Below are 27,822 nucleotides of genomic sequence, written 5' to 3' on the forward strand. Positions count from 1 at the left end.
CTGTTGCTTCTTGACCCGCATATAGGTTTCTCAAGAGACAAATAAGATGGTCTGGTACTCCCATCTCTTTAAGAACTTGCCACAATTTGTTGTGATTCCCCACAATCAAAGGCTTTAGCATAGTCAATGAAGCAGAAGTAGATGTTTTTCTGGAACTCCCTAGCTTTCTCCATGAGCCAGCATATGTTGGCTATTTGATCTCTAGTTCCTCTGCCTCTTTGAAATCCTGTCTGTACTTCTGGTAGTTCTTGGTCCACATACTGCTGGAGCCTAGCTTGTAGGATTTTGAGCATAACTTTGCTAGCTGTGAAATGAGCACAATGGTGCGGTAGTTTGAACATTCTTTGGCATTGCCCTTCTTTGGAATTGAAATATAAACTGACCTTTTCCAATCCTGTGGCCACTGTTGAATTTTCCAAATTTGCTGGCATATTGAATGTAGCACTTTTACTGCATCGTCTTTTAAGATTTTGAATAGCTCAGCTGGAATACTGTTGCCTCCACTAGCTTTGTTGTTGCTCAGACTTTCTAAGGCCCATTTGACTTCGCATTCCAGGATGTCTGACTCGAGATCAGTGACCACCCCATCGTGGTTATCAGGGATTTTAAGCTCTTTCTTGTATAGTTCTGTGTAATCTTGCCACCTCTTCTTAATCTCTTCTGCCTCTGTTAGGTCCCTGCCATTTTGGTCCTTTATCATGTCCAGCTTTGCATGAAATGTTCCCTTTGTATCTCCAATTTTCTTGAAGAGATCTCTGGTCCTTCCTATTCTATTGTTTTCTTCTATTTCTTTGCACTGTTCATTTAAGAAGCCATTCTTATCTCTTCTAGCTATTCTGTGGAATTCTGCATTCAATTGGGTGTATCTTTTTCTCCCTTGCCTTTTGCTTCCCTTCTTTCCTCAGCTATTTGTAAAGCCAGCCATTTTGCTTTCTTGCATTTTTTTTTCTTTGGAATGGTTTTAGTTGCTGCCTCCTGTACAATGCTGTGAACCTCCGTCCATAGTTCTTCAGGCACTCTGTCTATCAGATCTAATTCCTTAAATCTATTTGTCACCTCTACTGTATATTCATCAGGGATATGATTCGGGTCATACCTGAGTGGCCTAGTGCTTCTCCCTGCTTTCTTCAGTTTAAGCCTAAATTTTGCAACAAGAAGCTCATAATCTGAGCCACTGTCAGCTCCTGGTCTTGTTTGTACTGACTGTATAGAGCTTCTCCATCTTTGCTGCAGAGCACATAGTCAATCTGATTTCTGTGTTGACCGTCTGGTGATGTCCATGTGTAGAGTCATCTCCTGAGTTGTTGGAAAAGTGTGTTTGCTATGACCATCGTATTCTCTTGACAAATTTCTACCAGCCTGTGTCCTGCATCATTTTGTACTCCAAGGCCAAACTTGCCTGTTATTCCAGTTATCTTTCGGCTTCCTACTTTAGCATTCCAATCCCCCATGATGATAAGGACATCATTTTTTGGTGTTAATTCTAGAGGTGGTGTAGGCCTTCATAGAATCAGTCAACTTCAGCCTCTTCAGCACCAGTGGTTGGGGCATAGACTTGGACTACTGTGATGTTGAATGGTTTGCCTTGGATTCGAACTGAGATCATTCTGTCATTTTGGAGATTGTATTCCAGTACTACTTTTTCTACTCTTTTATTGACTATGAAGGATACTCCATTTCTTCTGAGGGATTCTTGCCCGCAGTAGTATACCTGATGGTCATCTGAATTAAATTCACCCACTCCTGTCCATTTTAGTTCACTGATTCCTAAGATGTCGATGTTCAGTCTTGTCATCTCTTGTTTGACCACATCCAGCTTGCCTTGATTCATGGATCTTACATTCCAGGTTCCTATGCAGTATAGATCTTTACAGCATCGGACTATCCTTTCACCACCAGATACATCTGCAACTGAGTGTCCTTTCGGATTTGACCCAGTCGCTTTATTCTTTCTGGCGCTACTAGTACTAGCCCTCTGCTCTTCCCCAGTAGCATATTGGACACCTTCCAACCTGAGGGGCTCATCTTCTGGTTTCATATCTTTTTGCCATTTGGTACTGTCCATGGGGTTTTCATGGCAAAGATACTGGAGTGAGTTGCCATTTCCTCCTCCAGTGGATCACATTTTGTCAGAGCTCTCTGCTATGACCTGTCTGTCTTGGGTGGCCCTGCACAGCATAGTTCACAGCTTCATTGAGCTACGCAAGCCCCTTTGCCGTGACAAGGCAGTGATCCTTGACATAACTGTATTAGCAGTCAGCAAATATTAAGTTTTGGAAGCTTACTCTGGAGGGTACTTGGTGCTGTTTTATCCGGGTCAGGGGACTGAAATAATGTTTACATAGTGATTTTTGACACAGTGTGTGGCAAACAAATTATTATTTTTTACATGTGATGAAGCATTTGCTAAATGGTAAACAAATGTACACATATACATTTATGATATATTTACATATTTAAAGAACAATTTTGTACATTTACTGTGATTAACAAGTTCTGTTTCTGAGATCATTTTTAAGTCAAATTTGTATGTAAGTAAATTTGTATGCAAGTAGGAACACACACATATATAAAGCATATAAACATTTAACAAACACTTCCATATACACTACAATATCTTAAACACAATACATTTTAATAATTATAATAATACAGGAATAATAAAGTAACTACAGGTACTGAAATGAGAGATACAGTATCTGTATGTATGTGTGTAGGTGTACAGTACAGTTCTTAAAACAGTTTAGATAAAAAGATAGAAAGACTAGTAAAAAGATTATAGAAGGTTAACACTTGAGCTTGAGCTAACATTAAGCCTAACATTAATTGGATAATGATTCATATGGGACTGGTGCTGGAGAGTCAGGGTTTGATTGCACGGCTGGAGAGGGGAGTGGTTACCACAGTAGTTGCTTTCTAGTTCTGACTTCACTGCTCATCAGTTCCACTTTTTCCCCTCCTCTTTCCCTTTCCTTCCTTCATCTCCTTGCTGTCCAGAGCCTGCTTGCCACCCAAAGATTAGGCTGGCTTGCTTGTTTGTAAGTAGGGATTGTTCTTAACTCAGATGTTTGTAACAAGGGGACTGAGTGTACAAAGATGGCAAGAAATCAGATGCCCTTCACAGGATTATTGAAAACACCATCATAGCCCACCAATCAGGAACTGTGATGGTGAAAGCACCTCCAGCTGTCACAGATGCATGTTACAGCATGTATTCTCCTTTGCCTTGCTTACCTGTGCGCAATTATCTGTCCTGTCCCCTTAGGTTCTGGAATGGAGTTTGGTGTGGGCTATTTGTGTATGGAGTCTCAAGATGAGGTACTTGTCAGAGTTCTAGGTAAAGAGCTGTTAGCAGTGTGCTCATTTTCCTATGCATGTAGGGAGATCAGGCTGTACAAAATATTCCCTTTTGTGCAAAATGCTATTTCTTCATCAAAATTCCTCTTAGCTATGTAGCATGCAGCATGAGGCCAGAGAGTTATAGCTCTATGTCTCCTATCACCTGGCATGTGATCTTTCCACATGCAATAATAATATTTGGATTAGGGTTGTGCAAAAGTCTTTGCTGAGGCAGGAATCTGAGCCGAAGAAACACAAGTCAGAAGGGGTCCATTGTGACGTGCACGGATTCTGATGCTTTGGAGCAAAGAATGACTGTTTTACTTCCTGTTTAGGCCAATTTGATAAATTACTGAACCCCCACAAGCACATCTCCAGGCTTTCTATAAACAGTAACACCAGCAAAGAGTTGCGGGAGGGAGGTGGTGTAGTTCTAAGACTGATGGCTGTAGGTTCCAACCAGCAAATGACTTTACTCTTCTTTTTATTTGCAAATACAGTGTCCTTTCTGGCAGAGGAGGCAGGCTGCAGAAGGAAAATTTCAGAAGCTATTCCAGTCTTTTTACTGTTTTGTATGACTGTCTACCTAGCAGTGTTACTCAGGACTTCCAGAGGCAGCTTCAGAACTGAGAGAACTGGTAGCTGAGTAGCTTTATAATTTGCCTTTTGAACAGGTATTTTATTTTATAAATATAACAATAATATAAAAATGCTGTTTAAATTGTGTACAACACAGACAGGCTTTTCATCATAAGTTTGATACATATTTTAGAATTCTTGTCCTTGGAACATATAGTTGTTCTATAGGTTTTCATTTGTTACCAGAAAACAATCAGTTTTCAACTGTTGGGCTTATTAGTTATGATTCCTTTCTAAAACTTTCATTGCTCTTTGAGTGGGTGGTGGCTTGTAGGCCTTGCATTAATGTATGCAGTGAGGGGAACCAAGTTTCTAAGAATCAATCCCGTCCGACAAGAGGATAGAACAGTTCTATAATTTGTAGATATATCAAATCACTGCAACAGAAATAGTATTTGAAGTGAGCACATACTGCCATCTTATGGAAGTCTGTGTTAATTTATATCATTTATTTATTTAACAATTTTCAAGGCTACCTTTCATGGCAGAAGCCTTCTCAAGGCTGCTTACAGCATCAAAATTCATGTAATAAAATTCCAATACAGTGATATAGTGAGCATTAATAAAACCTAACAATAAAACATTGTCGAAAGCCTACAAAATAATTAGTTATGGAGAGGAACAGTTCAATAGTTACTTTGTTGCAATAAACCAGAAAGTAAACAGAGGAAAATCCTTCCCATGTTGGCAACAAGCATAAAATGTTACAGAATCATACTGAGTTGTCTTCCTGATCATTCAAAATGTACTCTATCCCAAAAACAGTAACACTCTGTAGTGCAATTTTGGGTTTTTATGTCTCTGTTCCTCCATATTTAACAAAGCTGAGCAGGTTAGAAATGTCTACTTGTTTTACACATGCTATACTGCACACTACTGAAATTTAATTGTCTAAATAATTATATTGTAAAAGATTGGAACCTTAACACAGTAACCTTTCAAGATATCAGGTAGTGCCAGGATTCTAAATTTCACTTCTGTACAGGAGCCTGCCTGGAGCATGGAGCTCAACAACCCCATGGTAGATCAGCTAGGAAAATCCTGGTCAACTGTTACTGCTTAGGAGTGGGATTTCTTTGTGTGGACCACAGAAGAAGACACAGGATAGAAATCTGTCCTAGGGAAAGCAAGAGAAGACACAAGAAAAGGAACAAAGGCAGCAGCTGGTGCACATAGTCAGGAAATACAATAGGCATTTGATTAAAATTAAAACACAATTCAAACATATGATACAAGAGAGAAGCAGCACCCAACCGACTGAAATTCCTTTCAGCAACAGATCAGCTTCCATGCAGGAGTTTGTGAGGTGAGAAAGATGGTGTGGCCTGAGTTGTGGGGTCACCCAGCATGATCTGTCATGGCACAGTCAGATTTGGCATTCTAACAGTGTGGTGAGGTTTTCCTCAAATCCTATAGCCCCTTAGCTGGTGGATTTTGAGCACAAGACTAACTGGTAGTGGTGATTATCAATCCCTCCTCACTATGCCATAGTGCACAACTTTTGATAAGGATATTGGAACTGGGAGTTTGGAACCTTTGTTTGTGTTCTATCCTACCATTTCTACAAGGAGCTCAAGGGGGTATCCATGATTCTCTTCTCCCACTTTATCTGCAGATCATCCTTGTGAGGTACATTCCCAATGTTAATCACTGGCACTGAAATCATCTCTGCTTTCCATGCCTGAAGCTTGGAAAAGTTAGTTGTGTGGAGTTAACCAGCTGTGGTGATGCTAGCAGTTGCTTCAAGAAAGATGACAAGATATAGTTTTCTGATCAAAGAATTTGCTACTGTGATGTTTCAGGTAGCAATCACAAGCTCAATTTATTGAAGTAAGCCTCCTTGAATTCAGAACTACTTACTTCAGAATAAATACACATGGGTAGGGCAGTATCTCATATACCTGTATATGGCTTGCACTGCAAGTCTTTGTATGCTTACTTGACAGTGCAGGCATACCTTGGAAATATCGGGATTGGTTCTAGACCACTGCAATAAAATGAATGTCACAATAAAGCAAGTCACCTGAATTTTTGGTTTCCCAGTTCATATAAAGGTTATGTTTACACTACACTGTAGTCCAGGGGTCTCAAACTCACGGCCCGCGGGCCAATTGCTGGGATGGGACGGGCACGGGGGAGGGGCCCTGTGGCCTTCAAAGCACCGGCGGCGCCTGGGCCGGCCGCGGGATGAGCGGCCCACCACCACCGCGGTGGTGGAATACTTGATGTGGCCCAGCCTCACCCAGACTCTACTTCCAGCAGCCCCCAGGTAAGTTGAGTTTGAGACCCCTGGGGTAGTCTATTAAGTGTGCGATAGCATTATGTCTAAAATTGTACATACCTTACTTTAAAAATACTATATTGTTAAAAATGCTAACTATCATCTGAACCTTCAGTGAGTCGTAATCTTTTTGCTGGTGGAAGGTCTTGTCTTGATGTTGATGGCTGCTGGCTGATTAGGGTGGTGGTTGTTGACGGTCGGAGCAGTTGTGGCAATTTTTTAAAATAAGACAACAATGATGTTTGCTGCATCGATTGACTCTTCCTTTCACGAAAGATTTCTCTGTAGCATGCAATGCTGTTGGATAGCATTTTACCCACAGTAGAACTTCTTTCAAAATTGGAGTCATTCCTTTCAAACCCAGCCGCTGCTTTGTCAACTAAGTTTATGTAACATTCTAAATCTTTTGTTGTCATTTCAACAATGTTCACAGCATCTTTAGCAGGAGTAGATTCTATCTCAAGGAACAAGTTTCTTTGCTCATCCATAAGAGGCAACTCCTTATCAGTTAAAGTCCTAGATGACATCTTCTTCCAATATACAGTTGTTTCATCTACATTGAAAATCTGTTTAGTGCAGCCACATTCATCAATTATCTTAGCTAGATCTTCTGGATAATTTGCTGCAGCTTCTGCATCAGTGTGTGCTGCTTCACCTTGCACTTGTATGTTATGGAGACAGCTTCTTTCCTTAAACCTCATGAACCAACCTCTGCTAGCTTCAAACTTTTGTTCTGCAGCTTCTTCACCTCTCTCAGCTTTCATAGAATTGAAGAGAGTTAGGGCCTTGCTCTGGATTAGGCTTTGGCTTAAGGGAATGTTGTGGCTGGTTTGATCTTCTATCCAGACCACTAAAACTTTCTCCATTTCAGCAATAAGGCTGTTTCGTTTTCTTATCATTTGTGTGTTCACAGGAGTAGCACTTTTAATTTCCTTCAGGAACTTTTCCTTTGCATTCACAACTTGGCTAACTCTTTGGCACAAGAGGCCTAGCTTTTGGCCAATCTCAGCTTTTGACATGCCTTCCTCACTGAGTTTAATCATTTCTAGCTTTTGATTTAAAGTGAGAGATGTGCGACCCTTTCACTTGAACACTTAGAGGCCATTGTAGGGTTATTAATTGGCCTAATTTCAATATTTCTGTGTCTCAGGGAATAGGGTTAGACCAGAAGATAAGGAGTGAGATGGAAGAACAGCTGGTTGGAACATGCACAGCATTTTTCGATTAAGTTTGCCATCTTACATGGGCATGGTTCGTGGTGCCCCTCTACAACTGCAAGAGTAACATCAAATATCACTGATCAGATTCTCATAGCAAATATAATAACAATGAAAAAGTTTGAAATATTGCGAGAATTATTAAAGTGTGACAGAGACACAAAGTGTGCAAACGCTGCTGGAAAAATGGCACCAATAGACTTGCTCATTGCAGGGTTGCCACAAACCTTTAATTTGTAAAAAAAACGCAATATCTGCAAAATGCAATAAAATGAGGTATGCCTGTATTCCAATGCAGGTTACTATTCCCTAGTGTATTTAGGACCACAGTCTTGGAATCATAGTTATGTCCATAGTTAAAATATTTTTAAAGGCTGATCAACGTGCCTACTACCCAGTCCTTGCTTCTATTTCCAGATTCGTGCCCTGGGCTTAAAACGTACCACGTACCTCTAATATTCTCACATTACACATTGCACACACCTTCATAGGAGACTGTAGACCTGCGTGTCTAAAATGACAGCGTGAGAAGGGAGGAGACGAAAGCCGATCTTCCTTCCTTCTCTAATGGGCTGCAATCTATTCCTTTTCGTTCAGCTTTAGTTCCAAAATGGGAAGAAACGGAGAGCCATGGAGTTTTCTGCCCCCTGGTGGCTCACAAGCACGGAGGAGGAGCAGGTGGGTTCCACTCCCACCTCTTCGTCCGGCTCCAGGTGGCCTCCTCAGCATCGGCGACACTTCCTGGCACTGGCGACCAGCTGCACCGGGGGCTGCCTCCGCTAGGGGGAACGCCGTGCAGCAGCAGCCTCAGAGGCCTCCCGCCCGCGCGCCGGGAAGGACGAGGCAGGCCTTCGGCCGAGCCGGGCTTCACCGTCGGCTGCGTGGCTCCTGCGCTTGCGCGAGTCCTCGGAGTCCTTGGCGCCGCCGCCGCTGCCGCCTCGGAGACTTGGCGGACGGGTGAACCTCTGGGGTGGTCCGGGCCGACGCCGGTGGCGGCAACGACCACAGCGCCAACATGCAGAGCTGGAGCCGCGTCTGTTGCGCTCTCGCCCAGGTACTGGCACGGGCGGGCTGGGCGGGAAGCGGCGAGGGAGAGCGCCGGGCCCAGTTGCAGGCCTGCCGCTCGGGAGCCTGCCCTGACAGGGGGACACACCCACCGTCTTCGCCGCGGGAGGGGCGCTGAAGCGGCACGGCAAGGCAGTGCAGCACCCTCGACCCCTCGTAGGCCCGCTGCCCGGCAGCTCAGACTGCGCTTGTGCGGGGAGATCGGGCTGCCCTCTGGCCGGCCTCCTGGCCTGTGCCTTTGTAGGTGCGAGGGCAGGCAGTTGTTCAGCTGGTGGAGCTGGCCCATGGCGCCCTGTGCTGGGAAAAGCCTCTTAAGCACAGTAAGCCCAGCTCTTGTTCGTGCCAGTGAGCAAGTATGCTGCAAGCCCAGGTATGGGACTGTGTTACTCTGGTGTAGGTGAGAAAATAAATGCATAATCCTCCCTACTTGCACTGGGATGCTTTTAGATCAGTACTCAGAGTAAACAAGCAGAATTGTGTGGGAAAGACAGGTAGACCATGCCCCTGATTATGCCATAGTCAGCCCAATTGGCTGTTTGACTAATATTCTGGACAGCAGAGGACTGAACAGACATTGCTTTGAATCTGAGTCTAAAAGTTAACATATTCTTATTTGTCTTTTTGCTTTGGGCTCCTCGCACCTACTGTAATCTTAAAAGCCCCCTACTTATCCTTTAACACTACTGTCCTGATCTAAATGGGTTGTGTGTACTCCAGAGCATGGCTGAAAAAAGAAATCTTGTTGCTAGACACAGATTTAAAATAATCTCTGCCTTGACTCCAAGTCCTTATTGTCACTTCTGCCACAAGTTAGCCATTTGTCTGTTAAGAATTAGTAGTCTATTAAGGAGTTTGATATAGTGTGTGGTAGTAGAAGACCTAACCAAGGCACAGGTCAGCAACAGAGCAACTGTTGTGCCAGCATATGTAGTAGCATGGTATATTTTTATCCTGCAGATCCTCCTATGTAAAAAGAAAGGTCCAACATTTAATTTTCTATGAAAATCCATCCATCACATCTTTTTGTCAAAGCTAAGGAACAGTTCTTATTTTTCAAACTTTACCTTGACAGTTGATGCACTTAGTTCTCCAGTGCACAAGTTACCTTTTCCAAATAATGGAAAATGTCTCGTTACCTTGGTTTTCCTACATTTAAAAATTCAGATATAAGAGACCTGTGACTTTTTTCCTGCACTGTTCTGAAACACATATTTTACAGTCAAGAATACCACTTCATGAAAAGGGATGTCTGGTCATCTGTGAGGGGTTTTTACATGTTGCACTGGTCTGGGATATGCCTGAGAGATTCAGAAGTTGTCAGCTCCTTGCTATATACGCAGAATAGAATATGGCCTTTGATTTAATTCCAAAGGCAAATGTTAAACATTGGTGAGGAAATACTGGCTTGAGAGTTTATCTGTGCATAGACTTTGCTATGTCTATCTGCAGTAGAAAATCTCCGAAGTGGCCACTCATCAAAAAGCATTTCAAAGGAATTTCTCCAACTTGTACTTTCTAATTGTATACATTAGCTGTGTGTAATAAACAGAAGTACCATTCAGTGCACAAAAATTGCACCTATGAAGTAAGAATATGATACACTTTTGTTGATTCAGTTTGTTTTAAAAAGGCAGACATTGGAGATTTGAGGACATAAAGTTACAAGAGGGAACAATGTTTTCTCCCTATGTCTGACTGTTGCGTTACCTTAACTTCTGTTCCACTTAATAATGAATAATTTAGTCAGTGTAACAATGCATGTACTGGGCTATGTGTACTTGTATCTCCTGAGTGGCAAATCAATATATTCTGCTTTGATTTATGTATGTTCTTCAATGTAATATCCTTCTGGGAGAACTTAAACTTTCTTACTACTCTCTTTTTTTAAATTAGAGAAGCCATTTTAGTCGGATTCGACATAGCTTACAAGGCATTACTGCAGTTCCATTAAGAACCTATGCGGACCAAGGTAAATATTATGAATTCTTCTAATTTTGCATATTACCTACATATTTCATATTTGGGTTTCCATACCTGAGTACAGAACATTACCTATCTAAGATCATGCCACAAAATATGCCAAAATCAATTTTGCAGTATTTTCCCAAATGGCCCTAACAGTTTATTTTTTCTTGAGTAGTCCTTAGAGCAGTACCAGGTTGCCACTGTTTAACATTTATTACAAAACCACTAATCTAGTGTTACTTTTAAGCATTGTGCAAAAAAGAGATATTAGGCCCAATGCTGCTTAGAGCCCTGTCTCAAGTGAGTGCCTTGGAGTGGGAGGGAGGCTGAGGTGCTGCCAGGATATGCTCTATCTTGGCAGCAGTAGTCTCTTCCCTTTCCTCCTACTGAAAAACCCTGAAAAGCCCTTCTCTGATGCTGTTCTTGGAACCTCAGAGGTGCATCTGTCACAGTTCTTTCCATGCTTGTTCTCCAGTCCCCAGCTGCAAGGTTGATACAATTTTCCAACTATTTGCTGGAGATTGACGGAATCTCGAGGCAGTCATGATTGCTCTGCTTATGATTATTACCCTAAAGGAGATTGACAGTGGACTTCTACACATATATGCTCAGACATAAGGCCTGCTGCATTCATTGAGGCTTATTTCCTAGTAAGTGTGCATGGGATTGCAGCCTTAGCAAAACAAATGCAGTTTGGAGACTTTGCGATTCTAGTCCTTCCAGGGTTTCAATCTCATGTGATAGGTTTACAAGAGTAGTCTGTGAAGAATTAATTGGACAAGGCAGGCAGAGAGAATTTATCCCATCAGAGTTAAATAAAAGGTTTTAGAATTCCATTTAACTAGACAACTGTGTGACCAATTATTGGTCACAAATTTAGAATTTGTTTTATCTGTTGATGAATATATTCAATTCTACTCATGTTTGTTATAGTTATAATTGAGAAGTGTTAATTTCAAAGTAATAGAGAGTTGCTATTAAAGTCACCCAAGAATAAATAAATTATGGTGATACTTTTGCTGGAAATGCCAAGTAGATTAAAATAATTTTTGGTAGGTTGGCAACAGACTTGGGACTATCAGATCAGGTGATGAACATTATCATTTCAAATAACTGAAACTACTTTAACATCAGATTGAATTATTTATGTGATTTTGTTGGATTCCCAAGTTAAGTAATTGAATTTGAATTTGCTGGAGTCAGAAAAAAATAGTTCTGTAAGCTACAGAAAAACTTCTTGAACACTGTCAGCTTCAGAGCAGCTGACAAGATACTAGAAATAGCAGAAATTGATTAACTTGCTGATAAAATACATAGAAGAAATAGTCTTGTTCTGAAAAAATCTCTTGGGTAAGTCATTTCATTTATAATTTGCTGGAATGGGCACTGTGGCTGCAACATGCTTTGGTGGTAAGTTTTATTAATTGTAATAAAAAGGTGATAAAATACTATTCTATAATAATGGAAGAATGTTCACTTAGATTTTAAATCTGTTTTACCATCAGTCTTTAAACATATATGTGAAATTATATTCTATAGCAAATCTTAAAGTGTGAAATATTTTCCATCATCTTTTCCCACATTAATTTAAAAATGCATTTCTCTTTTCTTTTCAGTTGATGCAGACATTACTGTTGTTGGATCTGGCCCAGGGGGTTATGTTGCAGCAATCAAAGCTGCTCAGCTTGGTTTTAAGGTGAGCGAATATGGCCCAATAATGTAGCCATAATCTGGATAATCTTTCAAAGAATTGTCAAAAGGCAAATACATTTTTAGTTTGTCCATTTGCCCTTTGGAAACTTTATTACCTGAAATTCAAAGAAATTGCTACACATTTTGGCAAAATGATGTTGCAAATGCAAGGCTAATGCACAAATTTCACATACAAGATTATAAACTTCACACATAGGGTACAATCCTGTGCACATTTAGACAGAAAAATGTCTGCCTTAAGAAATATTTCTTTCTATTTAAATAGATTCAGGATTGCATCCTACTTAGAGTAAGAGCCTTGAGAATCAACTCCTCAATCTTGACCTGGTTCAAATGATTATTGAGGGGAGATTGACTTTTTTCTTTTTGATTTAAATCAAAATTTTACTCAAGATTAAAGCAGGAACGTCCTCAGAAGGAGAACACCATGTTTCTGTAAGGAAGCTCTGTCTGTGTCTGGGAAACAGGGCCAGTTCAGACAAACAATGAAACAGATGTGTGGCAATTCAGTTTCACAAATTTCCCAAGCAATGTGTTCTTAGCATCACTTCTGAAAGTATTCTTGATGACATTTGGCACCTGGGAAGTTCTGAGCTGAAAATGAAACTTTTGCCATTGGAGAAATGTTACCAGTGGTAATTCTAAAAATCCAGAAATCAATTTTCTGCAAGAAAACTACAAAAATATGCACTCTCTCAGTGGCAATTATTTGAGATGATAAAATTCCCTTTTCTGTTTACACTTTAGACTGTCTGTGTGGAAAAAAATGAAACACTAGGTGGAACTTGTTTGAATGTTGGATGCATACCTTCAAAGGTAAGCATCGAGTTTATTGTTTTGTATCTGTATTGAGGACTATATGAAAATATGCACTACCTTTTGTTTGGGGACACTACTGGGGCTTATCACACTTTATTGTGGGAAAAATGAGATGGATCAACATGAGAGTAAGTGTTTAATAGCTCATATCATTTAGTAGCTGACATGTCAAAGGAAGATTAGGAAAGAAATTCCCAGGATCCACTCATATTGACATCTCTTTCATTCAGCCTTTGTCACAGGGCTGTTCTGAAGAGGAACCCCTTTGAGAAACTGCAGGAAATATTTGTAACAAATAAAATATAAACTTCATTTTCATATAGGAATAGATTCTTTTCAGTACAAGAAAGAACAAGTGGTTACGAATGTGGCATGGTTGCAAACTCCAAAAATGACACCAGGGTGATTTTGAAACACTCCTGGGTTCCAGGAGAGTCATGAAATTTCTGTCCCTCTAGGTTTCCTGGGACTCATAGGGGTATATACACAATCTAGTTTTAGCTGCAAGAGGATTGTGTTTGGCCAGCATTGCACATTATAGTATATTCTAGTGTTTGAGCAGAGCTGTGGGAGTGGCAAAAATAATGCATTGGGAAAACTACTGTTGAAGTTTTAACTAAGATTTATTTCAGGAAAGCAGAGCATAACCTCAAAAATGATTCTGCCTAATATCTCGATTTGTGTTGGTAGTTACAGGGTGGATTGTCATTTGGAAGATATGGAAGGTACCTAAGAGTCATTCCAGTTTTCTAGTCACATGACCTCTAATAGGAGGGAGTTTTGGCACAGTGGAATAATACAGCTACTCTAACTTTCATAGAAGTAAAGAGATCTCTGTTGGATTAAAAACAGGCATTTCTGTTTAGATGTGAAGGAAGTAGTTGCCTTTTGCTTCTTGGGTGACCAGAAGCATCACTTTTGTTTAAAATCTGTTAAACTTTCCAATTAGCTAGGTTGGGTTAATGCCAAGGATAATTATATGCTGTTGATGAATTGATATTGCACCTTCGTGGCACTTTAAAGCTTGGTATGTGCATTCATTACATTGGTATTGTAGACATCAAATGTCGAACATTGTGAAGTGGTTATGTTAATAACTAATCTTATAATAAGATGAATTCTTATTAGAATAAATAGAATAAATAGCAGTGACATTGAAAAGAGTAACTGTTATGTTGTTTAATACAATATTGTCTGTAGATTGTATGTTTGGTATAACTCTGTTTTATGTGACAGGCCTTGCTAAACAATTCACACCTATATCATTTGGCCCATGGAAAAGACTTTGCTAGTAGGGGAATTGAAAGTGAGTATGAAGTACATCTGTTGATATTCCATAGACATGTATTTAATAGGGTGGAGGTATTTCTTCAAACTGCTGGACATGCACATGATAGGCAAGTCGTGAGCAGAGCAGGATGGAGCTGGGAATGCGACTAGATGGCCTGGGAGTTTCCTTCTGACTTGCTGTGTTTCTATGTGTCTATCATAAGTTTTATAAAACCCTAAATAAAGGCAATTTTTGACATGTAACCTTAATTATTTGGGGGAATAATTTCCATTTTATTTGGTGAGACTTCTGAGAAAACATGCTAAGGGTTTTATTGTTAATATGTTAAATAGTGTCAGTTAACTTGTATGCCCAGTAACTTATCAATCAGCCCAGGGCTTTTGCAGTAGCTAGCCAGAATGCTACCAAGTAGTATCTCATTACTTCATTCCGAATAATTGCAGAGAGTGTTGTCCATGCATTTTCTTTATTTATCTGATGACAAAGGTGTGAAATACACTTGAATGCAGAAAATCTATGAATGATACTCCCTACATAAAATAGGACTTTCCCACTTCTGCTTCCTAAATGCAGTCCTTTGTCACCTTCTTCCATCTGCTCCTTACTAGAACTCTATATGATGTGAAGGGGTGAACCCTTCCCCATCCTGCAGATAAACAAGCAGATGTATCTTTGAACCTGTCTTTTATTTTCAAAGCAGTCTGCATTGTCAGTGTGAAGGACAGGTCATACCATACGTAAAGCCCTGTTCCTAAATCAAATTTAAATCATTGCAAAATGTGTAAGCCAGTTAGATTGTAAAATGATCTATTTTCTTTTTGCAGTGATTGTGTCTGGATTTGTAGTCCTATCCCATGCAATATTTATAACTTTAGGCATTTTGCATGATTAGACAGCTGTTTAATTGATGAAGTATAAAAGTTTTGGTCAATTAGTTAAGCATACACACACACATATACGCACGGGCAAACACACACACACACACACACACACACACACACACACACACACAAGTAAGAACCGCACAGTGCAGGCATCATTTTAGCAGATGTGTTCTTACAAAGGGGGAGTGCCTTTAAGACTAGCCTTTAGGATTTTGCAGTGTTTATACATTCAAAAGTATATAGTTTTCCACAGTTTCTGTGTAACAGTAAACTATGCTTTCATTCTATGTGGATGAACCTGGACAAATCTGAGGGAAATGTTGGGTTTACATGCTCTGACATTTTGTTTCCTCTCCTCTTTTCCTCTTATGTATCCAGAACAGGGCTACATGAGACCTATGCTTCCAATTTAAAGAATCTCATTGTGTTCAAATCACATTCTGATTTTAAATCAAGCTCATTGATAACTTAGCTTCTGAACCCATGGGTTGAAGTTGGCTTGTTTAGCAAATGGCCAGAATTTGTTTTGACCTGGGATCCTTGGTTTAAATGTAGTGCCTAGCTGAAATTTCAAAAAATGAAACAAGTTTGTCAGAATAGGAAACTCAAAGCTAAGCCAGCCCAATATTATGAAGCCTGCTTCCTGATTAGGGACCTTTTTAGTAGATTGGTTGTAAACTGTACTATTCCCAGTCTTGTTCCCAGTCATCACCTGCATCATCTCTGTGAAGGGCAGAATGAATAACATGGTATCCTAAGCATTTAAAATTAATGAATAGTTTATTTTGAATTATAACACTTGTTAGATATTTTACTGTAGTGTCTAATTGAGCAGTGAACATTCCTTAGGAGTGCTTGGTGGTCAAGACTACAATATACCACTAAAATAAAGTCTGTATTCAATAGTTACAGGACTCAGGTTGAATTTAGAGAAGATGATGGAGCAGAAGAGTGGTGCAGTGAAGTCTTTAACAGGTGGAATTGCTCACTTGTTTAAACAGAATAAGGTATGCTTGGTAATGAACAAAATCAGTTTTTGTTTTCACTCTTCCTGGCCAGTTATTAGACAATTTGTACTTAATTAATGTTATTTTACTTTATTTTAGATTTTGTGTCTGCAGAGATAACTTTTGTATAATGAACTGATCAGGTTGCCTGTATAGAAACACAATTTCCAATCATTAATAGAAGATTCCTAAGGGTGCGATCCTATGCATGTTTAAACAGATGGAAATCCTACAATTCCAACATCCCCTGACCTACAGAATTCTAAGTCTTCTTCTGACTAAACATGTATAGGATCACACAAGTGACTTTTCTCCCATATCCACATCAGTGGTTTGTGTGGAGCAGGGTTCCTTAAACTTTTTCAACAGGGGGCCAGTTGTAAGGCAGTGGTGGTGGGTGCAGGTGTGGGCCAGCGAGGTGGCGGTGGTGGGCCCGTCTTCCCTTCACGAGTGCACCCACGATCGCGCCTGACTTCCCACTGAGTATGCCTGCGCTGGCTCAGAGCTTTTGGACTTGCTTGGAGATCATTTTCTCCAAATGAGTCCAAAAGCTCCGAGGCGGGCTGGATAAATCAGCATGGCAGGCTAGATTCGGCCCGCGGGCCGTAGTTTGAGGATGCATGCTGTGGAGAATCCATAACAATAAGCTTGATCTCAGACAAATAGTGGTTCATATAGCCTGCAAGAACCACAGGCAAGAAATAGTGCTGACTCAGTTGCTTTATTTTATTTTAGAATTATTCTAGAGTTTACTACCTGTTGAAGGTGGGGCCTCTAACACTGTTACATGCCACTGCTTGAGTGTCCACACTTAAAAAAATCCTTATCAGCCATGTAGTAGTGAACTGGAAGTGTTAATGTGAGTCCTTTCTTCATATTTTTTAAAAATAGGCTGGCTTGTTTCTCCTTAAGGCCTTCAGATTGCTGATAGAAGAAAGACTTGCTCATGAGTTCTGTGTAAAATTAGAGATGTTTGCATAAAATAAAAACATCCACTGGAGCAGCTTTCCTCTACCTGGCACCCTACAGATGTTTTGGCTATCCTCTCCTATTAGCCCCAGCCAGCATGGCCACTTGTCAAGAAGGCTGGAAACTGTAGTGTGAAAGATACAGTGGGCACTTGGTTGGAGAAGGCTCCTTCAGAGTGTGTCCCAATAAGACCTAAATGCCACTATACCCTAGCAACTTCTACTTTGCTTTGTTTGTTGAATTCAAAACTTCCTTTCAAAAAGTACAAAGAATAGTGTTCCTGCGGTTGATGGTATGATTAGTAACAGACTGAAATGTTGGCCTTAAGAGTAAACTTGTTTTCTTCTTTGGGAGGTGATGCATGTGTCTGGGTTTGGAAAAATAACTGGCAAAAACCAGGTCACAGCAACCAAAGATGACGGCAGCACTCAAGTTATTAATACAAAGAACATTCTCATAGCTACAGGCTCAGAAGTAACACCTTTTCCAGGGATTACGGTATGGCTTGACTTTGAATATTTTTAACAGAGCATATACAATGCATGTACTTTTTATATATTGTCTTAACTGCTAAAAACCCATCAAGGTTTATGTACAACAACTTAAAACAATACACACATAAAACAAGCAAATAAGATAAAACCATTATATATTTACAAAGTAGTTCTGTTTTCAGAAATGTTGTGCCGTCATTGTGTGGTGACTATTATACTTGTATTTGTGTGCAATGTATAGTTTTCTACAAATGTATTTAACGTATTGGGGAAATTAATTTTCATCCCCTGTTAAATCTGTTTAGATTGATGAGGACACAGTTGTTTCATCTACTGGTGCTCTGTCTTTGAAACAAGTCCCTGAAAAAATGGTGGTGATTGGTGCAGGGGTCATTGGTGTGGAACTGGTAAGAAATGCTTTTTCTTTTCTTTTTTCTTTTTCCTTTTTTCTCTTTTCTCTTTTCTCTTTTCTTTTCTTTTCTTTTCTTTTCTTTTTCAGTGTCTATAAAATATTGCTAGTGACCTCTGTAAATATTTCCTGGCCTCCCAGCAAATGCCTGTAGAGGACTGATTTAGCTTTCAGTAATTTTACAAACCAGCCAAGGTTGTATGAAGGCATTGGTTGTATGAACAGGCTTTCTAATGGAGGCTATTTGGGCAGCTGCTATAATTCCTACTGTTTCAGGAGTCTTCTTTTTTCAATTGACAGCATTATGCAAATCATGACAGTTGTTTGTCTACTCCATGTTTGAAAATGCTAGCTCATACAACCTATGTTTTCATGCAGTCTTGAGTGGTAACCCTGGTACTCCCATTGTTGTCCACATGGAACCCAGCAAATCTTTGTATTGGGCCAGTATGTACTGGGGCGTGGTGCAATGGACTGAGTTTTAATAATGTTACTGCTACTGTCATTTTAACCATTCTAAGACCTGATAAGCATCCTCCAGCTTGGAAGTTACATGTGGTTTTCAACTGGTTTAAGTGGTGTAGACTGTTGCTCTTTAACTCGCTTCCTCACTTACTATGAATGCTACATGAAAACATTCCCTGTACAGGGCTGGTGAAATGTGCTTTGGCATGAGACAAAGTGGGAGTGAAGAAGATTCAGGGCTGAAGAATTCTTAGATGTGTAAAGAGCAAAGTAATGAGTACTATTGACGTAAGGAGTAACATTCATGGAAGCAGAAAAGGATGATGAAATTGCAGGGAAGAAGAATATAGCAGCAGAAGAGGAGGGAGAAAGTAGCAGAGTTGTTCAGAAAAGGGGGACATTCCATGGAGTGTAGATCTCTTTCTCCTAAATATGTGGTGTTTTGCTTGTTTGACCCACTTCTCTATTGCAGACAGCCCTAAAACAACAGTGAAGCCTTCAGGATTGAGCTTTTGTATATTCACTTCCAATGCATGTTGTTGCATAGTGTCTTCTCTGAATACAGATACAAAATAACTTCTTTGCAAACACCTAATTCGTCCTGCATAATTTTTTGAGGTTGCATTATTACTGGGGTCAAAATGAAACAGAAAATGAATGCTACCATGTTAGAAGGCTATTCTTCCATCTTGTTTTGCCTTATGTATTTTAGAATATGACAAAGCTGTGGTCTGTTAAGGGTGTACCTTAGTTCTAGTGTAAGAGTAAAATTGAGACTCTAAGAGAAAAAATGACATAGTACTACTGAGGAAGGCATCCAGAATGGATTATCTCCACCTGCAATACCAACCCAGAAAGGACTTTCAGGGTCTCTGGGATTTCATGACAAAGCAGCTCATCATGGGTAAATAGCCACAGAGGACGTGTGTGTTATCTGTACCAGTACTACTTTCTGCACTTCCATTATGGGTTACCTTATCTTCTAGTGAGCTGCTTAGCAAAATAATTCCTAAAAAGTGTCCTTGCCTCTCAACAATTTAGGCTAAATTATGAACTGTGCATAGCTGTCAGTTGCGTAGCTGTTAGTTGGAAAGCACCAGCAAAATGGGGGAAAAACACAGGGAGTGCTCTGTAAAAGGGTTAAGATTTTCCCCTTAACCATGTAATACTCTCAAATTTTAGTGTTGAACTGACACTTCTAGGTGCCCTTTTCCACAATTCCTGAGCCTCCTGCTAGTGCCACTTTTTTGAAGCTCTGAAAAAATCTCTGTGGTGTTAGAACAAGGGTGGGAAGGACAGGATGGGTTGTGCAGTGAAGAACACTGCAATACTACCTGGAGGACTAAGCTTAGCATGTCATGTGAACCCACATGGTTAGTACCAGTTTTCCATTCTGCAGAAAACTGCAGAATTTCCCCAGCCTGTTTAATGATTTCTAGTAGACAATTTCTACTTCTCGTTCTTCTTCTAGCTCTGCAGTTTCTTTGCTTTTCATGGTTGACATTGCTGTTAACTCTAGCCAAAGCTAAACATAGCATTTCTCCCTTATTTCTCTCTTTTTGAACAGTCATTTAAAATGTTGCACTTGTTGTATTCTCCATAGGGTTCAGTCTGGCAGCGTCTGGGTGCAGATGTGACAGCTGTGGAATTCTTGGGCCATGTTGGTGGATTGGGCATTGATATGGAGATTTCTAAGAATTTCCAGCGTATTCTCCAGAAACAAGGACTGAAATTTAAACTAAATACTAAGGTTACTGGTGCTATCAAGAAACCAGATGGAAAGATTGATGTGTCGTAAGTATTGACTATTTGACTTAAGGAATAGGTTGTCTTCTAGAAAATCTCAAATAGCTGTGATCAGAAAAGTGACACACAGAAATAATACAGAGAAAGTATTCCAATGTATCTGAGACCTATCATTAGGATAGGTTGAAATATATTTTCATTTCATATTGAAAATTTCAGTTTCCAAAAGGGAAATTGTAGATTGGTGAATGCAGTAGTTCATTGAAAAAACTAACAAAGAAGAGTCCTTGTTACTTTGCTGCTGCAGTCGTGTGCACTCTCATTCATACAGAGAATTACTTATCTTGGATAGTGAGAATGGCAAGAACCACTTATACCATCTGCCCCTCGTATTACACAAATTTAAGTAACATTTCTGATGTAAAGGGGATTGATTTGTAGCCTATTCACAAATACTTGTGAATTACATTGCATGATTGTTAGCCCACAAATTTGAGGTGGATGGGTAAAAATAGATGAGATGCTAATGCTGTACAAGTATTACATCCAAAGTATGTATGCATGTTTAGCAAGCAGACTGTATGTGTGAACATAATCCTGCTTTCCTACCCCTCACAGATTCTCCACACCTTGAGATAACTGTGAATAGGGCATGAAACAGAGGTAGAAGTGGTGCATTCAATCCAGGATGTTGTGTTTTGTGACACAGTAGTCAAGATCCAGAAAAAATCTGGGGAAGCTGTAGGCTGAAGCAGCTTAACGGGAATCTGGGGGATCATTCATCCATCCATTATGAATGTGATAGCTTTATTGTAAAGCCATAATGAATTGACTGTAATGTGCCTTCTTTTTTGAGCTAATTATTAAGCATTCTTCAGGTAGTCACTTGAAGTATGACGTGAATGAAGTAAACATATACAGTAAACGTATACACCTGATATGGCTTTACCATAATTTGAAATAGGTTTTTGCAGGTCCTTAGTATAATGATCTGTTTAGTTTTGCATAACTACAGGATAAAAGGAAGCAGGTAGGATTCAGTACCAACTGATGTATTAACTTTGTGTGGCATCATTGGAACTTTGATACTCTTTTTTTCCATTAGTATTGAAGCTGCTGCTGGTGGCAAGGCAGAAGTAATTACTTGTGATGTGCTTCTAGTTTGTATTGGTCGGCGTCCTTTTACAAAGAATCTTGGTCTGGAAGATGTGGGCATTGAACTAGATAACAGGGGTAGAATTCCAATCAACAACCGGTTCCAAACCAAAATTCCAAAGTAAGTGAAATAACCAGATGATCTTGTTGGGTTATTAGAAGTCTAGTATGTACTTTTATTAGCTGCAATTTCAAGTGTGAATGCACAAAGTTGTTCTACAAGCCTGCTAACAAGATGGTTTTAAAAATGATACAATAGTGAAGGAAGATTGATAATTTATCAGATTAAATTCCTGGTTTTGCTTGTGTTGCTCTAAAGTACTATGCAGATTGTTATATCATGGATGGTGGTCTAGTAAATTTGTAATACTAGAAGCTGACATAGATTTGTCAATAACAAATTTTACCAGACTAATCTGATCTCATTCTTGATTGGATAACCTCCTTGGTGGACTATGGGAATCTGTGGACATAATATATCATGACTTCCACTAAAGTTTTGAAAAGTACACCATAATAACCTGACTAGAAAACTAGTTAAAAGTGGGCTTGGTGGAACAACTCCAATTGGTAGCTCCAATGTTAGCTACATAATCAGACTCAAAGACAGCTTATCCATGGCACCTTCTCAAACTGGGGAGAGTAAGAGGAATGAGATACTGCAATGTTCAGTCTGTGGCTTGGTGCTTCTTTTCAACATTTTTATTAGTGATTTGGACAAGGAGGTACAGAGATCCCTTATCAAATTTGCAGATGACACAAAATTGGATGGGATAGCTATTTCCCCAGAAGTGATCTTGGTAGGTTGGAGTGCTGGGCTGAAAACAACAGAATGAAATTTAGCAGGGACATATACGCAAAGTTCTGACCCTAGGAAAAAGAAACAAAGTACAAAGATGGGGGATATTTAGTTCAATAATGCTGCAAGTGAGCAGGATCTCAGAATCACTGTGGATCGCAAGTTGTATATGAGTCAGCAGTGCAATGCAGATGCAAAAAGGGCAAATGCTAATATGTGCTGCATTAACAAAGGTATAACATCTAAATCAAGCAGTGTACCAGTTTCCCTCTACTCAGTACTGGTTAGGTCTCGTCTTCAGTTCTGTTTTCAGTTCTGAGCATCACAGTTTAAGAAAGACGCAGGCGAACTGGAAAAGGTTCAGAGGAGGGTAACAAAGGTGATCAGGGGACTAGAAACAAAACCCTGTGAGGAGAGATCGAAAGAAATGGATTTGTTTAGCCTTGAGTAAAGAAGGCTGACTCTTCAAGTCCCTGAGAGAATGTTGCACAGAGGGGTGGGGTAGGGGGAGCAGAATCTCTTCTTGATCATCCCAGATTGCAGGACACAGAATACTGGTCTCAGTTACAGGAAGTGAGGTTTCAGCTGAACATCAGGAAGAACTTTCTGACTGTTCGAGCAGTGTGAAAATGGAACCAGTTACCTGGGGAGCTTATGGCTCACCTGCATAGAAGATATTCAAGAAGCAGCTGAACATCCATTACGGATGGTTTAACTTGGGAGTTCTGCATTCAGCAGGGTGTTTTTGGGCCTTTTGGGTCCTTCCAACTCTACTATTTAATGATTCTCACAAGAAGACAAAAAGGCCCACACTTGCCCTCAGATTAAAAGAGATTGTGGCTGGAAATTGTTTTATCATAGGAAATAAAAAGTGTCAAATAAGGTTACAAATATCAAACTGTATTTCACAATGTTGTTTGAGTTTTCTTGGCTTATTCTACAAATACTGTATATTCAAATCAGTGTGTCTAGGGTTCTGATTGCTACATATAAGTTTAAACATATGCACTATTTCACTTGACTTCATTTATCTGGCAGCATCTATGCTATAGGCGATGTTGTTGCTGGACCGATGCTTGCGCACAAAGCTGAAGATGAAGGGATTTTGTGTGTTGAGGGAATAGCTGGAGGTGCAGTTCACATTGATTACAACTGTGTGCCCTCAGTCATTTACACACACCCTGAAGTTGCCTGGATTGGCAAATCTGAAGAACAGCTGAAAGAGGAGGTAATTTTCATGGTTTCTTTCATTTTGCTCCTAGCGGAGTAGTGTGTCTTTTATTTCTTTCTGAAAACTCAAAATGTACAGCAAATATGAAATCAGCTTGCTAGAGTGGTGCATGTTAATGGGGCTGGAAGTAATAATAGGAATGCACTTGAATACCCATGTTTGAATTAATAGGGAAAGTACAGGAAAGCTGGTTCTTTCCGTTTAGGGATGGCCTCCTTGGTTACAATTTTAGAAGACTATAGAAGGGATGTGGGTATTTAAATGTGTGATGGGATTTGTGGGGTGAGGGGGGAGTTTCATTGCAAGCACCCTGTATTTTGCCTTCATTGTTCAGAAACTGAAAACTAGTGGAAGAGAGCCATAGGTGAGCTTTGTTGCTGTGGTCTGAGTGTCAAACATATTTGCACCAGCAGGTGGCGTGTGCATCCTTGTGGTCCTCATGTATTTACCTACGCTACCCAGAGGCTTCTCTCACATACTTTTTATTATGCCTGTAATATAGAAATATGATGGAATGGATACAGACTAAGCTAGTAATGCTTTGGTACCAGTGAAATCAATGAGAAAAGCGAATCATGCTGTAACCTAAGACATTGAACTGAGTCTAGATCTTGCCTGTCTTTTAAAGTAATCAAGAATATTGCTTTTTGTTTAACACCTGTGTCTTTGTAAAGGCAAATAAAATTTGAAGGTAATAATCTGAACATAACAGATAGAATGATTTGAGTCCCTCACACAACCTGGTCAGTTGATGAATTGATCCTACAGAGATTTGTACTTCAAGAAATTGTTTTTCATTTCAGTTTTTCTCTGTTCAGATAATATTGCATCATTACTGACCACAGTCAAAATTATACATGGCAAGGCATTGGTAGGACTAAAAGGAAACAGTGTAGCAGATAAGAGGAGTCTCTTTTGTAAGAAGAGTCTGGAAAGTAATTGAATTGTGTGCTCCACTTTCAATAAGTGATTTTGATAGGTACTGATGGGAAATGTCTTTAAAAATAAGATGCTTCCTTTCTTGGTTGAGTTTTTTAGGGCTAAACTAGGCGTGACAGTGGCAAGTCACAATCATGGGGAAAGGGGTGAAGAGTGGGTGACTCAATTTAAGGAGCAGAAGGGGTATATGGATGTGAAGAGCTAAATCTGCTGAATGGGTCTCTCGCTTGTGTGTCCCTTTTTGTTTCTTAAACCACTGCTAATGAAATTGCAGGAGATCCTGTACGGAGATTTGTTTGTCATGTCTAGTTCAGAATCTCACTAAAGTTTAACTCAATGGGTTGTACCACATTCAATGTCAGGTGTGCCATCTATCTTTGAATGTTCTTTTATACAAAGATATTGCAGACATTCAGAAAAGTGGTTATCATGGGAAAGCAAGTCTAGAATTCCTTTTTTTGAAATAAAGTTTTCAATGCATAGGAGCTTGTTTGTTTGTTTTGGTACAGAGAATCATTCAATTTGAGTGTCCACCTGCCCTTGGAATGGTACAGCTCTGGCACAGGTTTACTTCTTCCAAGTGAACAAGGCCTTAGGAATGGTACTTGGTGTGACAAAAAATTTGGCTACATACAGCCATGCAAGTGCTACTCAGATGTTTCAAGGTGCAAAGTTCCAGTAATCTGTAGCTACCTTTTGCTTTTTAGGGAATAGAATACAGGGTTGGCAAGTTTCCTTTTGCTGCGAACAGCAGAGCTAAGACTAATGCTGACACAGACGGCTTGGTAAAGATACTAAGTCAGAAGTCAACAGACAGGATGCTCGGAGCTCATATTCTAGGCTCAGTGAGTACCATATAATGCTCTTGTGTCATGATACTGCAAAATCCTTCGTGTCTTCCCTTCTGAGTATTGGGAAGTCGTAGTACCTGTTATCTTCATTGCTACTGTTGTGAGTTCATTATGGGTTTATTGCTGCTATTTTACTGTTGTTGTATTGATGTATTATTTATCTTTAATGTTAATGTATTGTTTCATAGGCTTATTTGCACATTTTAATCATGTAAACTGTCCAGAGTCTCATTTCAATTAGCAGCCAGTATAGAAAATAAATAGATTACTATGTAAATTTCAGTGGTTAAAAACACAACTAATTAATATTCCATTGGGTGCCAGGTGTAAAAATGCGATGTGTGTATGATACATAATTCAAGCCTTCCGTGGCACCAAATTTTGATAGATCTTTTAGAAGAACTGAGTACATAGCACTATAATTTCCCCTGTAGGTCCACTCTAAGTTTGCCTTTTTCTTTTATTACTTGCATTTATTACTTGGATTATTTCTCCAGGGTGCTGGAGAAATGATTAATGAAGCTGCTCTTGCAATGGAATATGGAGCATCTTGTGAAGATGTAGCCAGAGTTTGTCACGCACACCCAGTAAGTTGGTTTGAGCTGTTTAGTTACTTGTTTTTGTGTGGATTAGGTATGGCTCCAGACCACTGCATCTTTTTGTTTCTATTAAGCTCTTCTCCACCCTTCCTGCAGTCCATTTCTTAATGGGTTTTCTTTTGTTCCCCACAGACTGTTTCTGAAGCCTTCAGGGAAGCCAACTTAGCAGCCTCATTTGGCAAAGCTATCAACTTCTAAAGTGAAGGGAAATCCACAATGTACCACGCACATTTTCCTGTAAAAATTGACTAAAGGCTCTGTGGAAAACAGGGTCTTTTGGACTTAACTCAGTGAACTTTTGTTTAAAAGTAACATATTTAAAACAAGTAGGGGTTTGGGGAAAATCACCCAACAGTTGTATATTAAAGGTATTTGCATTACTGCTTGTTTGTACAGTCTTAAGTTTTGCATAAGACAAACTGCAGAGGTGACAGCTCAAGGCTGTAGAGCAATTACATGGTTCCATCATGTACCTGGACAAAATACAATGGCTAATATTATCTGGTCATGTTGCTTTGTCATTGCTGAGGAGTTGATATTGCCATGTCATGACATAAAGTATGCTCCTGTTACCTTTGTACAATACTCTTGGAAATTTGATGAAAGCAGATTTCATCATAGCACAAACTTTTAGTTATTTTGAATTAAATCTACACTTATTTTAAGCTTTTTTCCCCTAATTATGGTGCAGTGGACTTTTAAAAAGAATGAAATTGATTTGGCTGTAAGAATATTAATAATCCAGGCTTTTTGCATATTGGGAGCACTTCTATTTTAGTGGAACTTTGTAAAGTAACATGAAGGTGTTAAGAAAAAATAAAATTGAATGTCAAAGCAATTGCCAAAAACCTTTTCATGCTCAATTTTACTTGTGAAGCTTCTTGGTTGCAAAATTTTAAAAATATTTCTGGAGTGGCAAGTGAAAAATTGCAAGTGGCTAAATAATTTCACTTGGAATGGTTGGATACTCTGTACAGAGATGAGTTTTTAAATTCTCCTGTACCATGTGCTGGCTACACAGTTCACCTGTTGTAGCTTTTAAATGCCTTGGCATAGTGCCCTGTGATGGTTTTTTTCTTAATAGTAGAGTATGAATGGTAATGTTCAGCAGCAAGGTTTGTAGAGATTTTCCCCTGCCCCCCTCACTCCCACCGTTTTCAACACGTGTTGTACTTGGTAAGAGGAATGCTAAGCTAAGAGTTAAATGTATTTGCTGGATATGTCTTAACGGAGAAATAAATTGGTCACTGTAGGGACTGGGTCAGGGGTTGTGGAATTATGATTGGAATACAAACAGAGAAATGTTTAAGAAACACTATCACAAAGCAAGCACTTTCTCAAGGTTCCCTGTATATGTTGAATGATTATTTTAGTACTACTATGACAAAACAATCACTACATGATATATTAGTAAGTAAGATACCACCTGGAAATAAAACATGTCATGTAAACTAGTCTATACTGTAATTGTTTTGGGTGGGTCCTACCAATACTGAGTAGAATGAAAAATAGCCACTCAGACTATTTTTAAAACACTACAATGTGAAGATTTTGAAAGGTGTTATACAAATAGACCAATATCTCTGGAGTTAGCATCACTCTTCTCACATGAACTGTAAGTTGGAAGCACCTTCCATGAGCACAAATACATATTTGAATCCAGTTCATAGATTCCAAGAATTGCAGTTCCCCTGTTTCTTTCTTGCATAGCTATTTTTGATAGCATTGATCTGCATGTAAACAGGAACAGTCAAAGGAAACAACTGAAATTGCTGTTCAAATAGGTTTGAGATTCATTTATGAATGACATTACCCTTTTGTGTAACTATAGCAGATTTTAACCCATAATATTTTCTCCATGTTACTTGTACATGAGCAGAATGGACCTATTTGAATGCAATGGCTGTAGAAACAGGTTGCTTTTAGTTTCCTAGAACAAGATGTG

The 27,822-nt window shown here is 39.5% G+C and overlaps 2 protein-coding genes across 2 annotated transcripts; one reads left to right on the forward strand and one right to left on the reverse strand.

The window, feature by feature from the left end:
- Positions 1-2,703: 2,703 nt before the first annotated feature.
- On the reverse strand, positions 2,704-8,286 carry LOC123020000 (tigger transposable element-derived protein 1-like). Its single transcript, XM_044423295.1, has 2 exons — positions 6,320-8,286; positions 2,704-5,095 (listed from the first exon to the last, which is right to left on the reverse strand). The coding sequence occupies exon 1, from the start codon at positions 7,300-7,302 to the stop codon at positions 6,352-6,354; it is 951 nt and encodes a 316-aa protein (XP_044279230.1). The 5' UTR covers positions 7,303-8,286; the 3' UTR covers positions 2,704-5,095; positions 6,320-6,351.
- A 71-nt stretch (positions 8,287-8,357) lies between these two features.
- On the forward strand, positions 8,358-27,331 carry DLD (dihydrolipoamide dehydrogenase). The gene is made up of 14 exons (XM_044423294.1): positions 8,358-8,530; positions 10,435-10,510; positions 12,123-12,202; positions 12,967-13,035; positions 14,275-14,344; positions 16,120-16,220; positions 17,544-17,687; positions 17,989-18,090; positions 20,161-20,351; positions 21,409-21,579; positions 23,296-23,485; positions 25,135-25,272; positions 25,776-25,865; positions 26,010-27,331. The coding sequence occupies exons 1-14, from the start codon at positions 8,492-8,494 to the stop codon at positions 26,073-26,075; spliced, it is 1,527 nt and encodes a 508-aa protein (XP_044279229.1). The 5' UTR covers positions 8,358-8,491; the 3' UTR covers positions 26,076-27,331.
- Positions 27,332-27,822: the final 491 nt, after the last annotated feature.

Source organism: Varanus komodoensis, unplaced genomic scaffold (genome assembly GCF_004798865.1).
Source record: "Varanus komodoensis strain SLA01 unplaced genomic scaffold, ASM479886v1 scaffold13_3, whole genome shotgun sequence".
Taxonomy (NCBI): Eukaryota; Metazoa; Chordata; class Lepidosauria; order Squamata; family Varanidae; genus Varanus; species Varanus komodoensis.

Coding starts and splice junctions, on each gene's coding strand:
- LOC123020000 (XM_044423295.1), bottom strand. CDS start 7,302: ATGATTAAACTCAGTGAGGAAGGCATGTCAAAAGCTGAGATTGGCCAA.
- DLD (XM_044423294.1), top strand. CDS start 8,492: ATGCAGAGCTGGAGCCGCGTCTGTTGCGCTCTCGCCCAG. Junction 21,580..23,295: donor TTCCAAACCAAAATTCCAAA/GTAAGTGAAATA, acceptor TTTATCTGGCAG/CATCTATGCTATAGGCGATG. Junction 23,486..25,134: donor AAGAACAGCTGAAAGAGGAG/GTAATTTTCATG, acceptor TTTGCTTTTTAG/GGAATAGAATACAGGGTTGG.